At 36.5% G+C, this 15,899-nt stretch overlaps 1 protein-coding gene across 1 annotated transcript in view; it reads left to right on the forward strand.

Moving 5' to 3' along the window:
* The first annotated feature begins 3,141 nt into the window (after window positions 1-3,141).
* The window catches only part of Cgrrf1 (cell growth regulator with ring finger domain 1), a 34,581-nt gene continuing 21,823 nt past the window's right edge, over window positions 3,142-15,899 (forward strand). Inside the window, exons 1-2 of the mRNA XM_005337959.4 lie at window positions 3,142-3,410; window positions 12,018-12,157. Of these exons, the coding sequence (XP_005338016.1) occupies window positions 3,307-3,410; window positions 12,018-12,157 (244 nt within the window). The 5' untranslated portion in view covers window positions 3,142-3,306. The remainder of the gene's footprint in view (window positions 3,411-12,017; window positions 12,158-15,899) is intronic.

Consider the following 15,899-nt stretch of genomic DNA (forward strand, 5'->3'; position numbering starts at 1 on the left):
AATCCTCTTTTCTGTGTGTCCTTATCACTATTTTAATCAGAGTTAGCCATTTCTTACATGGCCTTTTGAAAAAAAAACTAGTAATTGACATAACTATATTTACTCATATCTACCTCAGCTATTTCAAATCAATGTTCTGTACACTACCCAAAATGATTGATTTGTAATGCAAGTAGACTGTCACCCCTGACCTCTTCAAGCATATCAGTGGTTTCTTATTGCTGTTTGGGTAAATTTAAGTAGTTAAAATGGCAAGACTCCTGAATGGTCTTTACCCTACCTATCTTTCCATCTTCAGCTCTCAGTGATTCTCCCTACTCAGCATGCTTCAACTACACTGGTTTTTCAGTCTTTCAAGTATGTTGTGATCTCTCCCACCTCAAGGCCTTGGTATGTTCTATAGTTTGGATCCAAAATGCTCTTCTGACCTCTTGTCCTACAGACTGGTAAACCTTTCTTCATTACATCTCATCTAAATTTGTGGTTCTTCGGGGGACCTTTCCTTGATCTATCTTATATTCCTCAATCATGAGTTCTCATCTCCATGTTTCTCTTTTATTTATTTTTTGGGAGTTCTAGGGATTGAACTCTGGGGCACTCGACCACTGAGCCACATCCCCAGCCCTGTTTTGTATTTTATTTAGAGTCCAGGGTCTCACTGAGTTGTTTAGCACCTCACTTTTGTCAAGACTAGTTTTGAACTCACAGTCCTGCTGCCTCAGCCTCCCAAGACACTGGGATTACAGGTGTACACCACCATGGCTGGCCATGTACCTCTTTTAAATAGCACTTATCATAAATTTGTTTTTATACTTTGTTCTAGGTTCTTTGGTTAATATTTATTTTTTTCCATTAGTTGAAAAACTCCATAAGGACAGGAATATGTCATTTTTATTATTATTTCTCTAATGCTGTTTACAATGGCACTTACCTAACACTCAGTAACACTTTTTAAACAAATAAATGAGAGAATTAGTGGAAGTCAAGTCCTGTAGAAATGAGTATGACAAACAAAAACCTTGTTCTACTTTATCCTCAAAGAAAGACAATGTGAGAATCCAAGTTTTGGGCTGTGGAGTAAAATATGTGCTATGGAAAAATTTCACCTTCCAGCACTGTGCAGGATGAATGCATTGGGAAGAATCTATGTTAGAAGTAGAAACAAGTTTCAGTGGCTGTAGCAGATAAACAAGTGGGAAGTGGTAAGGCTTGAGTTAAATTTATGTTAGTTTCTGTTCTTTTAAAGAATTATTCCGTATAAATGAGTTTTTCAGTCTTTCAAGTATGTTGTGATCTCTCCAACCTCAAAGCCTCAGTTTTATTATTGGTCTGGGATTTGGTTTTCCTGGTCTGATTAGTGAATTATCCTTATTTGCCTGATTTTTATCTTCCAGTATATTACTTCTCGTGTTTTATTTTTTTCATATTTTCCTTACATTTTAAATCTCTTTACTATAGTTTTAGTAGGGTTTAGGAGGGAACAAAATTAGATATATACGTTTAATGCCACTTTAATTTGTGACTTCCTACATTTTTATTTCATTATGAAAATTCTTTATTGTTTCCTAGCAATAAAATTGCCTATCAGATTGACTAATACATGCCAATATCATATGATGGTAAAAAAACAATAATAAAAGCCCTATTGTTGAAAAGGTAAGAATACAAATTCATACATTTTTGGAGAGCAGTGTGTTTTGTTTTTTTTTAAAGTCTTACAATTGTACATGTTTTAAAAACTAAAACCCTACCTTTTGTAATTTATCTTAAGGAATAATTTAATTCTAAAGACAAGCATTGCAGTGCAGTTTATAGTAAAAAATTTCCAACAATTGAGGACCGATGAAGTAAACTGCTCTTTCACAAATCAAATACTTAGTAATTAAAAATTATGTTATAAAAGCAAGTTTCTCAAATAGCACTACTACATGATCCTTTGCCAAGGGATATGCGAGGTCATAGGACAAACTTGATTCATCTTTACCAAGCATGAATTTTAAGAGTGTCTTTGGAGTGTTGCAGAGATGTCCCAAAGTCCATTCTCCCTTTCTTCTTCAGTAACAAATCCTGATTTGTAGCAGGGGATATTGCTGCCCAAAACAAGGCTATGTTTCTAGGGTCTCAGCTGTAACTACGTATGGCTTTAGGATTAAATACAACCAAAGTGACACAAGGGAAGTATTTTGAGTTGAGAAGCTGATTAGAGTCTGAGCTGAGAGGGGATGGGAGATGAGGAGAGGGAGTGGACTTTTAGCTACTTCCTGTACTTTATAGTTTGTACTTAATTTAAAAAAACATTTTAAAGTTATGAAAGTAAAAATTAATTCTAATTCGAGGAGTGTAGGGGGAAGAGGGGAAAGGGGAGCGGGGAGAAGGACGATTATCCTCCTTCCTTTCTCTTCTGCTTTCTTCCCGCACCACCCGGCCCTCAATACTCAGGATTGAACCCTGAGAAGTGCTACCAATTCCTACATCCATAGCTCTTCTATTTTTAGATAGCGTCTAGCTAAATTGCCTGGGTTGGCGTCTTCAGCCAATTGGATTCTCCTTCTCAGCCTCTGGAGTAGCTGATATTACTCGTGTGCCACCGCTCCGCTCCCCGGTTATTTCATTTTAAAGAGAATTTTGGATACGCAACGTTGATTTTCCTCTATTTTCAGTCCAACTTGAAAAGGATGGCAAGGCGTGCATAAATTGCTTGGTGAAGACTCCTTTTTGTGTTTTTTATTGTGCCTATTGCGTAAATCTTCTAGATTAAAAAAGAATAGGTGTGAGGTTATTTCACTTTATAGAACCCAAGGTGCCTGACCTTCTCTTCCCAAATTTGCCTATGTAGAGTTTCAGGATTTGGAAACGATGCACGTGGATTTCGGATTGCTTATCTTGGGCACCAAAACACCTGCCTTTGCCTACGTTTTGGAGTCGGTTCCAATTTTTATTTAGAATTTGCCGGCAGAACAGTGATCACCATTGGACCAGATTAGCGAAGGAGGTGCTTGCAGGCTACCAATCCCCGGAGTTGGGGGCGGTGCGATTTGGGGCTCCGCCCCTCCACGAAGCCAATAGCTTGAGGCGGGAGCGGAGGGGCGTGGCACGCTCTGTTGGCGACGCGGTGATTGGTACGCAGGCTCCCACCTCCTGCGAGCTTGCCTCTACTTCCAGCTCACGGGAATCCTTGGTGAGGGAGGAACTAGAAAGTTTGTCCGCTTTGGGGCACCGTAGTGGCTTTTACCCCTGGCCGAGCTGGCTCGGTTTGGCCTGGGCTGGGCTGGGCGGCTGGAGCCGGGCTCAGCCCAGGGGACCCTAATGGCTGCGGTGTTTCTGGTAACGCTCTATGAATACTCGCCGCTCTTCTACATCGCGGTGGTCTTTACTTGCTTCATCGTGACCACCGGCCTGGTACTAGGATGGTAAGTGTTCCAGGGCTAGGAGCAAGGGACGAAGGGCCAGACAACCCTGAAGAGGGGTCGCGGCGAGCACCAGTGGGGACAGGAGCAGGAACCACGGGACTGGGGCGCCTGAGAGGCCGTTGGGTAATCGGTGAGGAGCACTGCGACTGACTGCTGGGGGAGAACCAGGTGAACACCGCACCTGCGTCACTGCCAGGCTTCGCCGTCCGGACCCCCCCGAGCTGCGGATTTCTGGAGTGGTACCGGATTGGGATATTTTAACCAGCTTTGTTTCTAGGGGATAAAGCCGCCAGGAAGCGTCTGGTCTTGATGTTGGGAAATAGTACTTGTCCCGCAGGCTTTTTCCCGATTGAGGCCTACTGTGTGCTCAGAGTGAACCAGTCACCTGCTGTTCAGTGTACAGTCATGGACAGTAACAAGAAGTGATTGTTAATGTTTCTGACCGACCTAAACACTTGACCTCAGGTCTTTAAGTGGAACTTTTCTCAGAATCAGTTACCGTTTGAGAATTTAATGATTTCTATGCCCATTCCACAATTCCACACCTTTTGAATAGTCGATAGAATTATAAAAATAAAAATTTTAGAGCTGGAAGAGACCTTAGAAATAAATTACACTATGGTGTTGAAGCAGACACCTCTTTGTAGACAAAGAGGATAGATTGTTAAAGAACTCCTAAGCAATTAATTCTTCTGGCCCATAGATTATCTTTCTCCCTTGAGGAGATGCCATTGTATTGTGTTGAGTCAAGCCTTATAAATAAAGTTGGAATCATTTTACTAGCCCACAAGGCTGCAGCCTTCATAAGACCCTTTGAAAAGATGGTGGTTCTAAATGTGTCTAATAGTGGGTCTAAGTGATAACAGCCATGACCTGACCCTTCTGAGAGAACGCCACTGAAGAGAAAGACATGAGCTGAATTTTGGAGAATGAGTTTTTTTGAAAAGTAGGTGAGTGTGTATAGTTGAGAAGAGAAGCATTTCAGAGAACACAACTTGAGTACAGAAGTACATTCTAGTGATTAAAGCAGGCTTTGTAAAACAAGTTCAAAAACACCCTTTGATTATTTGTCATTACTTTAAAGAAAGAACACAGGCCCTTGTCAGTTTCTGAAAATACATGGCATCTTTAGGAACTAATCGAAGTTTTAGCATTTCCATACTGCTCCCCAACCTGCCCGTGAAAGAATGGAAAATTCTTTGTATGTGGATGGGGAAAGATGAAAACCAGTCTTCCATAATTTGTTATTCTTGACCCATCAAGTTTTATTGCTATTATTCATTTCAAGAAAATCTGTAACTAGAAATTAGAAAGGTGTTGCCCAAGTATGAAAAGCAGTCTTAACACAAGTTTTTAAAATGACTATAATGTTGCTGTAATCCTCTTAAACATAATTTTTCTCCATTAGGAAAATCAATACCTAGTTGATAATTATATTATGTACTTAAATTGAGAGATTGAGATATTGAGAGATTTTGGCATAAGACAGACCGAGGTTCAAATCCTGACTGTCAGGTTTTTCACTTTTTGTATTTTTGGTACCATAGATTGAACCCAGCAGTGCTTAACCACTGAGCTACATCTCCAGACTTTTTTATTTTGAGATAGGGTCTTGCTAAGTTGCTTAGAGCTGCACTAAATTGCTGAGGCTTGTCTCGAATTTACGATCCTTCTGCTACAGCCTCCTAAGTCTATGGGATTACACATGAGTGCCACCATGCCCAACTATGATTGACCCTGCCAGATTTAAGGCTTAGTTTCAATATTTAGCAATTACTCAATCATCCATGTAGGTATAAGGGTGGAAGTTCTGCTTCCCAAAGCACTGCTGAAGCCACAAGACCATCCATGTATGTGGCAGTCATTTCTATCCTGATTAGGCCTCATTGAGCCTAACTCAACCATTCTTTTCAAGTGGCTTAGTTTTGCCCATATAATTAAACTTTTGACTATTATTTGCAAACCTAAGCCAAGGTCACAGATTTAATGACTATAAATGAAGAAATTTGGATTCTATTTTGATCTCACGAAAACAGGACCAGAGGGTAAACTAAGTAGCCCACCATAATTTTCATTGTTTTAAAGACCTCCCTTAATACTTTTTAAGAGACCTGCCTCCCTTTTGGTAATCTGTTTTCTCTGTCTTGGTTTTTACCTCAGTGTAGTTTCTTTCCCATTGCTCATTCTACTGCTTTGTGTTCACCTATACTGGTGAAAGTAGAGAAAGAATAGGATCATCTGATTACTAGATATCAATAGCAATAGGAAAGACTCATGCCATTGGATGTGTGATATTTCTTTAACAGTCTCAAGTACTCAAGGATCCTAACTCAGCAGCTACCCCCTGCTTTCCTCTTAACTGTGGGTTATTAAACTGTTGTCTCTCAACTTCATACCACCTTTTCTGACCTAGTTGGAAGCAGCTTATCTATAAAAACAATTGTAAGATTTTGCAACTTGTATCTGTAGGAACCTGGGGAATATGTATAAGAATGGATAGCTAGTTTATTAGGCCAGGACATATTCAAACCACCCCTCTTCATGCCATACCTCTGTGAATCTGGGGCAGAACTCTAAACCATATTTCTCTTTTGCTAGCTTTCTGTGTGTCAGGCTTTGCCAAGAAAGGAGGGAGACTGGAAGGCTTTAAGAGGATAAAGGGGCTTTCTGATTTCTGTTTGATTCCTTTTCTTATCTATCTTTATTCTGGCAGTGGTCTCAAGTTATTCCAGTTTAGTTTTCTACTGTTCTAGAACTAATCTCATTGCAACCCCTTAAAAATACCAATATCCTTTCCTCAGCTGAATCCTAGCTCCATGGAGTTGCTACTCTAAATTTCTGCACTGTTGTAATTCTCTTCCCTCTATTCCTTTGTCTTAGGAATAATAACTGCTTCCTGCTATTACTACTTCTTTGATATTCAGTTTCCCTTCTTTTGCCTTTTTTTTCCTTCAACTTTTGGTTTAACCCTCTGTCCTTACTGGAATCTAACCCAGGGCCTCACACATGCCAAGTCAGCACTCTATACTGAGCTATGTCCTCAGCCCTGGTTAACTTTTTTTAATGTTTAAGTTCTCTGTTAAAATAACTGATGTGGTTTTGTTCTCTTCTCTGGACCCTAACTGATAAAGTGTTACTAAGAATGGAATCCTAGAAAGAAAAAATCATTAGAGATAGGGTTTGGGGGCTGAATTGGTTATTTCTTCAGCTCTTGCTAATGAGAAATAAGGTTCTAATAATCTATGGCATGTAGTATAATTTAATTTATTAAATTACTACCTTTGGTTAATGGTGATAAAATTATTTCTGAAGCAGCTGCCTTGGGGGACCAAGTAGTTAAAGCATTTGACTGTTACAGCAGGAACAATGCCTACAAGGGCTGAGGGAGAGCTGATTTGGTTGCTGCTGAGTTCACTGGAGCGCTTACAGAAAGAAAATGACCAACTCAAATTTTGAAACTCTCAAATCAAGTCTCAGAGAATCAGAGTTTCTGTGATTCTAAAGTATTTTATTTTGTATAGCCACAAGGTCTATCTTGCTAAAAATTTAACCCAGTTTTAATTGTGCTGGTTATAGACTTTACAGCCTTTTAGTGTCTTATTTAGCACATTGATAAGAAAGAAGTGGGCCTCTAAACTTAGAGTGGGGACATCTAGATAGACATGGACACACTGAGAATCTTGAAACCCCAGTTACTCTGTGCTTGCCCTCTTGATGAAGGTAGTCTTTCATGTGTTAGAAATCTAGTCTTCCCTCATTTGAAGATCCTGTGATAACTACAGTTAGAGCAGTCTTCTTGCAAAGGGATATCCATACTTAGTCCTACCTTTTGCCCTGAGATGGAGATCTCTGCATATTCCACAGTACAGGAGCAAAAATCAGGTCTGGCTGGAAATAGCTTTTCCTATAAAAGAATTGCAAGATTTTGCTAAATTGTACCTGTGGGAACCTGGGAATATGTGTGAGAATGGATTATTAGTTTGTTAGGCCCAGGATATATTCTCAAGAAATTCTGGATCTACAATGTTAACCCATCATCAGGTGCCTCTAATCCCAGCAACTCAGGAGGCAGAGGCAGAGGCAGGCAGACTATTGCAAGTTCAAGGCCAGGCTGAGCAATTTAGGGAGGCCTTGTCTTTAAAAAAAAAAAAAAAAAAAGCATTGGGGATGTAGCTCCACGATGGCACACCCCTGGGTTCAATCCCCAGTACCACCCAAAGAAAGAAACAATTTGTTATCTTGTACTTGTTTATCTGACTGAAACTTGATTAATTGGAGGTCTATATTTAATAGGATTGAGCAGCCGGTGTTTGGTGCTTTTTTCTTTTTTTGGTGGGGAGGGTATAGTGCTCAGGATCAAACCATTTAGGACTTGTAATTTCTCTAAGAGGATTGCTTTACCAACATCACGTGAATTTTGTTTTATATATTTTCATTTTCATTTAGTTCATAATTTTTAAAATTCTCCTTGAAATCTGGCTTAGTTAGGAGTTTGCTATTTAATCTAAATATTTGGGAGCTTTCAAGATATCTGTTAGTGACTTATTATTTGATTCCACTGTGGCCAGATATAGTTTTTATGATTTGATCTTGTAAATGAATTGAGATTTGTTTTATATCCAGAATATGGCCTCCCTCTCTGGTAAATTTTCTAATGCACTTAAAAAGAATATATTTTTTGCTATTATTGGGTGAGATGTTCTATACCTGTCAGGTAAAATTGATTGATAGTATTAGTCAAGTCTTTGCTATTTTTACTGATATTTCTATCTATTGGTGCTACCAGTTATTGAGTTCATGAGGTGTCTAAATTGCTGACTATGTGGATTTTTCTGTTTGTTTTTGCAATTGTGTTAGGGTTTACTTTAGGTTTTGAATTTCTGTAAATACATGCATAAACATTTAAAATTCTTGTGTCTGCCTAATTAATTAATCCTTTTGTCATTATGAAATAGCCATCTGTACTCTTGGTAATAGTCTTTGCCCTCATATCTACTGTGTCTGACATTAATATAGCCACTCCAGGCCCCCCCCCCCCCCCCCCCCCCGCATTGCTGAGAGTTGAACCCAGGGACATTTGTGTGCTGGGCAAGTACTTTCTGTTGAGGTATATCCCCAGCCTCTACAGCTTTCTTTTGATTAGTATTAGCAGCTATATTTTTTCCATATTTTACTTATAATCTATTTTTTTGTCTTTATATTTCGAGTGGGTTTTGTATATGCAGCATGTAGTTAGGTCTTATGTTTTTATCCAATCTGATAATCTTTGTCTTTTAATCATTTTATATTTGATGCTATTATCAATAAGGTTGGATTTAAGTTTACCATCTTTCTACTTATTTTCTATTTATCCTGTCTGTACTTTCTTTCTTTTCCCCTCTTGTTCATTCTTCATTTGCATTAGTTAAGTGATTTATGTTGGTTTGTTAGCAATAACTTTATTTAGTGATTGCTTTAGGGTTTGTGGTATACTGTCAACTTTCAAGTAATATTTTAAAGAGGTTTAAGAAAGAAGAAGGAAAAAAAGAAATAAGAAGAATATTATATTTCCCCTCGTCATTACCATTTCTGTGCTGTACATTTTTTGTAACAGTCTAAATTGCTACTTGGTATCATTCACCTTTTCCCCAAAAGATTTCCTTTAATATTTCTTGTTGTGCAAGAAATGATGTTGATGATGAATTCTTTTTTGCTTTTGTTATGTGTGAAAAAATATTTATTTTTCTTTTGATTTTGAAAAACTACAGGTATAGAATTCTGGACTGACAGCTTTTTATTTTATGTCTTTAAAGATATTTTGGCTTTCATTAATTCTGCTAAGAATAACTACTGTCTTATGCAGTACTTCTTTTAAGATATTCTCTTTGTCACTGGTTTAAGGCAGTTTGATTACAATGTGCTTGAGTGTATTCTTCCTCGTTTCACGTGTTTAGAGTTCATTAAATTTTTGGATCTGTGGGTTTATACTTTTCAATGAATTTGACCATTATATGTTTAAATGCTTTATCTGTCCTCTGACTTTGCTTTGTAGACTTCAATTACATGTATATTAGGCTGCTTGAAATTGTCCTTTGTTTTACTGACTTTTTTTTAATTATTATTATTCAGTTTTCTTTTCCTGTTTCATTGGGGTACTTTTTATTATGTTGCCTTCAGATTTATTCACTCATCTTTTGTTCTGCAGTCAATCCCATCCAGTGTATTTTTCATCTCAGTATATTGTATTTATCATCTCTAGAAGTTGATTTGGGTCTTTTTTTAAAGGTATTTTTAGTTGTAGATGGACATAATACATTTATTTTATTTTAATGTAAAGCTGAGGAGCAAACCCAGTGCCTCACATGGACTAGGTGAACACTCTACCACTGAGCTTCGACTCCAGCCCTGATTTGGGTCTTTTTTATATCGTCCATGTCGCTATATAATATGTTCAAACTTTAATTACCTTTTATTTAGTTTTTCCTCCTCATTATGGGTAATATTTTCCTAATTCTTTGCATGCCTATTAATTTTTTTATTAGATGCAAAAATATTGTGAATTTTACCTTATGAGATGCTGGATATTTTTGTATTCTTGAGCTTTTCTCTGGGTCACAGTTAAGATGCTTGCAAACAGTTTCATCTGGTAGACGCTTACTTCCCAGCTTTATTAGGCAGGGTCAGAGCAGGTTTTTCTGTCCAATAAAATTAAATTCATCATCTTGAATGGATTTCTGTTCTATTTGTTAATTTTATTGATGTCCTGTCAGCATTAGGTTTATTGTCATGTTTTGACATCTTAGTTTTCAACCTAAATTTTCGTGGTATGATTTTATAATTATTTACACCTAGATTCTTAGATCAGTCTTAAGACTGAGACTTATAATGATAGTTGTGCTCAAGATTGACATTTGCCTAACCAGCTCCTGGTATTATGAACCTCGATCTGACCCTTGTCTTGGATAGATAACCTCTACTGGCTTCCTAGTATGTGAAGGCTTAGTTGCCACTGCCTGCTACAAGACTCAGGGCCCATCACACCATGGCATCAGCTTTACTCATTATGTTTCTTTCCCTTTTCAGATCCATTAAGATACTTATTTTTAAACCCAGCTATGTCTCTTTTCCAACATTTTATTATAAAAATTTTCAAACAGAATAATAGAAAGAATTATATAGGGAACATTACCCATCACTTAGATTCTACACCAAAATTATTATAATTTTCTTATTACATATTTGTCCATTCATCTATCTTCTATGCAATTAACAGTCCATCTTATTTTGGGATACATTTCAAAGGAAGTTGTGCTCTTCATTCATAAGTACCAGAGCATGACTATTATTAGCTAGAATTTAGTGTTTGTTTTGTTCGTAGTTCTTTTTCTTTGAAAGTAATATTTACATACAATGAAGTGAACAGTTCTCAAGCATATCATTGGCCAAGTGTTATCAAACTTTCTATTCAGTTCAACTTTCATCAAGATATAGATTTCATCACTAGTAAAGGTTCTTTATGCTCCTTCCCACTCATTTCCTACCCCTGTACTCCCAGAAGCAACCTTTGTTCTCTTTTTTATTTCTCCCAGAAGTTAGTTTTGCCTACTTTAGAATTTCCTTTCTTTACTTACCTTTTTCTTTCTTTCTATTTTTTTTTTCAGAACTGTAAGAACTGTGAATGGAACCCAGGGGTGCTCTACTACTGAACCACAACCCCAGGCCTTTTTACTTTTTATTTTGATACAGGATCTCACTAAGTTGCCAAGACTAGTCTTGAACTTGTGTTCTCCTGCCTCAACCTCCCAAATTGCTGGGATTACAGGCATGTGCCACTGTTCTTGGCAGGAATTTTATAATAGGGAATCATACAATGTTTGCTCCTTTGTATGAGGTTTCTTTTGCACAGCATCATGTTTTTGAAATTCATTCACGTGGTTATAGCAAAAAGTTGGTTTTTTTTCCATGCTAAATATTACTATTTCTTTGTTTAAATATACTGTTTTGCTTACTCATTTCAGCAAGGTCTCTTTAATTTTATTTCTTATCTATTACTGGTATGTATATATAGAGAAAGGAGTATATCGAAGTCTGAAATTTTACTAAAACTTGAGTTTAGTCTCATTTTCCTTTCAAATCTGTTCACTGTGTATGTCAGAGTTTACATTTTTACATGAAATTTAAAAATAGAAAATTGCTTATGTAAATGAAGGACTATCTTTGGTATTTTAAAAGTTCTCTTGCCTGATAAATTATAGCAAGTAGTCTGCATATTGAATGTATATTTGTTTTTCACATCTTTTTAAAAATGTAATAATTCTATACTATTTTTGCTACTAAGTATAATTTACCTAAAATCACTATGTTCCTTTATTGCTATTAAGAATATTAACAATATAACTCTTATTCTCAAGAGTATGTTGATTCAGCCAGCTGAACTGTGTGTTGCAGTGCTATGGGACCTCTAATCTCTCTTAATACTAGATTAATTCTGCAAAATAGTATAAGTTAAGTAACAACCTCTTTTAAACAATCTGTGTTAAAAGGACTAGCTTCATGAAGCACATTATACATATGACAATAAAATTTCAACATTTGTTAAAATTATGTTTTATTTTTACTTTTCTTTAGGTTTGGTTGGGATGTTCCAGTAATTCTGAGAAATTCAGAAGAGACCCAGTTCAACACAAGAGTTTTCAAAAAGCAAATGAGACAAGTCAAGAATCCTTTTGGCTTAGAGATCACTAATCCATCTACAGCTTCAATTACAAGTTGGTGGCTATTTTTCAAAGATATTCTTTCATCTCCTTTTTAGCCCTTATATATTTTTTCTCTATTGCTTTCTCTTCATTATACTTTTACCAAACATTTATTGCATATCTATTTTGTTTTAGGGACTAGATTGAATATTGCAGATACAAAGATTAAGTATTTATAAACTATGTTCCTAAGGGATTTACCAACTAGTAAATACAGAGGGAGGTATGTTTACAAAGGAGAAGAATGAAGTGTTAGGGTATTAGTGAGGAGAATCTGTTAAGGCACTGTGCTATTTTCATTGGTCTTTAGTGAAGTGAGAAATGACGTAGTATGTCTTAAGTATAGTTAATGTAAGGCTGCTAACCTTCTAAAGAACAAGCATCTTTTAATGTGACATTAAGGTAGTTTGATAAAAATTATTTTCATATAAAATGTTATTTTTATGATGGTAATAATAGATGGCAACCATTTGTTTCTGTACTTACTTGGAAAAATAAATTGTCATCAGGACCACTAGAAATAATGGGAATGAATACTAAACAAAGAAATGGTTAAATTTCCTAGGGTGCAAAGACATATTTCGGAAAGGCTTCATAGAAGAGAATGTGCTGAGTCTCTTTTATTTTCCTTCCTTTCCCCCTCTTGGTTTTTGTAGTTATGTAGCTTGGGTTTGAGGAAACTTCTAGGTAAAGGAAGAAGCATGAGCAAAGCACTATGATATACCTATCATAGGTAAGAAACAAAATAATACATTAGAGGAACAAGAAGTCATTTGTTATGATTAAAACAGGGTGGAACGGTAAGAGAGAAAAGTGCAGGAAGACTTAGGTTTTTTGCCTGCATCCCACATAAACAGATCCTATTACAAAGATAAGCAGTACTAGAGGAAAGACAGGCTTTGGAAGAAAGATATTGAATTCACTGTTGAACTTTTGGACTTTGAAATGCTTTTGTGACAGTTCAATAGAGATAGAGAGTGGGCAGTTCTAGATTGAATTCTGTAGCTTTTCAAAGATTTTGGGGCTGAAATTCTCACTTTTTATATTTATTTTACCTTTCAGGCATCTTAAAAATAAATAAATTTTAGCTTTTTGCCTTATTTTAGCTCCTGCCCATTTTTCTTCTTTCTTTCTTTGCTCACTTCTGAAAAGCTTCTTGCTTCTCTAGTCCCTTTTCCTCCTTGATGCAGCACAGTCTATGTTTTCCCTGTGCCCTCTACTGAAATGACTTTCTTCAACTTCACTACTTATCACTTCTGCCCTCCACTCACAACCTCCAAATCCTGAGTCACTGCTTTTTCTGAAGTACTTAACAGTTGACCAGACCTTTCCTTCATGCCTCATGACTTCTGTGGACCATTCTTATCTAGTCATCCTTCCTGCCTCTAACTTTCAGAATCTAATCACCTGTCAAAATCAGTTTACTTAGTCATTAAGGAAAAAGTATCGAATTTCTTATTCTTCCTCCTTAACTGTAAATAATGCTACCCTATGAGTGGAAGAAAATTAGGGCCCTCCCCTCACAGCAGATAAATTTTAAGGTATAACACAGATAAAAACTAATTTGTTTAGAAAACAGTAGGTTGTGCATACCTGATTAAAATATACACAACAGTGGTAGCTCTGTGACTTCTAATCTCTTTGACTTTGGACTTGAACTTGCTACAATATCTCATCTGGCTCTTAAGCAGGACTGCCAACAAAAAAATTTACCAGCATAAGGCCATCCTTCCTGCAGTACATTTCTGCAAGCCCAGAAATATACTGAAATAGTGAGAAGAGTTAATACATTGTGAGCAAAATACAGGACATTCATGAGCTACAAAGTGTGAGGAAATCCATCAATTTGCCTTTCAGGCAGAAATAGTTACAAATAAAACCAGCCCTGCAGGGCTGGGGTTTTGACTCAGTGGTAGAGCATTTGCCTAGCATGTGTGAGGCACTTGGTTCAATTCTCAGCACTGCATATGAATAAATGAATAAAATAAAGGTCTATCAACAACCAAAAAAATAAAAAATAAAAAAACACAAACAAACAAACAAAAACAGCTTTGCAAATGTTTGAAGTAATTGAAATAATTGCCAGTAAGTAAGCCTCAGTTATGCCCACATATTAGGCATTAACCAACAGTAGCATTCATCAAGTACATAAAATAATTTTCAAAGTGTAGATTTATAGCAAGATTGAATTTTTAATTTTTAAATTACTATGGCATATCATTCATTCTCAGCTTTCTATAGGGAAGGATTTTGGCAGGAGTTGTATTTAGCAGAGTAAAATTCATTTGTTTAATTTGTGGAAAGGTAGGTATTATTAAAGATGGCTACATAGGAGGATAAAATAATCTTCTGACAATTTAAAAGGTTATTTCATTTGATACGTAGATAGTTTAATTTTCCAGGATTTTTTTTTTCCACCACTGTACCCGAAATGATTGACATATTGCAAGGTGGTCAGGGGAACAACTGGAGATCTGACTTAAATTGAAAACATATGAAAGAATCCATTTTGTTTTGTTTTGATGCCTGAGATTGAACTCAGGGATGCTTAGTCACTGAACCACATCCCCAGTCCTTTTTATTTTTTATTTTGAGACAGGGTCTCACTAAATTATTTAGGATCTTTCTTAGTTGCTGAGGTTGACCTTGAACTTATGATCCTCCTATCTCAACATCCTTAGTTGCTGGGATTAGAGTCATCTGTCACTGTGCCCATCAGTTTTGTTTTTAAATTTTCTTAATTTTTTTCTAATTAGTTATACATGACAGCAGAATGCATTTCAACTTGTTGTACATAAGTGGAGCACAACTTTTCATTTCTCTGGCTGTACACAATGCAGTCATACCGTTTATGCAATCATACATAGGATAATAATGTCTGTCTCATTCCACCATCCTTCCCACTCCCTCTTCCTTTCCCTCATTCCCTTCTGCCAAATGCAAAGTTTCTCCATTCTTCCCTAGCCCTCCTCCCCCATTAGGGATCAGCATATGCATATTAGAGAAAGCATTTGCCCTTTGGGTTTTTGGGATTGACTTATTTCACTTAGCATGATATTCTCCAACTCTGTTCATTTACCTGAAGATGCCATAATTTCATTCTTCTTTAAGGCTGATATTCCATTGTGTACATATACACATTTTCTTAATTCATTCATCTGTTGAAGGGCATCTAGACTGGTTCCATAGTTTAGCTATTATGAATTAAACATGGATGTGGCTGCATCACTGTAGTATGCTGATTTTAAGTCCTTTGAATATAAACTGATGAGTGGAATAACTGGGTCAAATGGTGGTTCCATTCCATGTTTTCTAAGGAATCTCCATACTGCTTTCCAGAGGGGTTGCACCAATTTGCAATCCCACATCCTTGCCAGCACTTATTGTTACTTGTATTCTTGATAATTGTCATTCTGATTGAAGTGAGATGAAATCTTAGAGTAGTTTTGATTTGCATTTCTCTAATTGCTAGAGATGTTGAACATTTTTTCATGTATTTGTTGATTGATTGTATATCTTCTGTGAAGTGTCTGTTAAGTCCCTTAGCCCATTTATTGTTTGGGTTATTTGCTTTTGTCGTTAAATTTTTTGAGTTCTTTATATATCCTGAAGATTAGTGCTCTATCTGATGTGAGTGTGGTAAAAATTTTCTCCCATTCTGTAGGCTCTCTCTTTACATTATTGATTATTTCTTTTGCTGAAAAGAAGCTTTTTAGTTTGAATCCATCCCATTTATAGATTCTTGATTTTATTT

The sequence above is a fragment of the Ictidomys tridecemlineatus genome, chromosome 5, assembly GCF_052094955.1.
Source record: "Ictidomys tridecemlineatus isolate mIctTri1 chromosome 5, mIctTri1.hap1, whole genome shotgun sequence".
Classification (NCBI taxonomy): Eukaryota; Metazoa; Chordata; class Mammalia; order Rodentia; family Sciuridae; genus Ictidomys; species Ictidomys tridecemlineatus.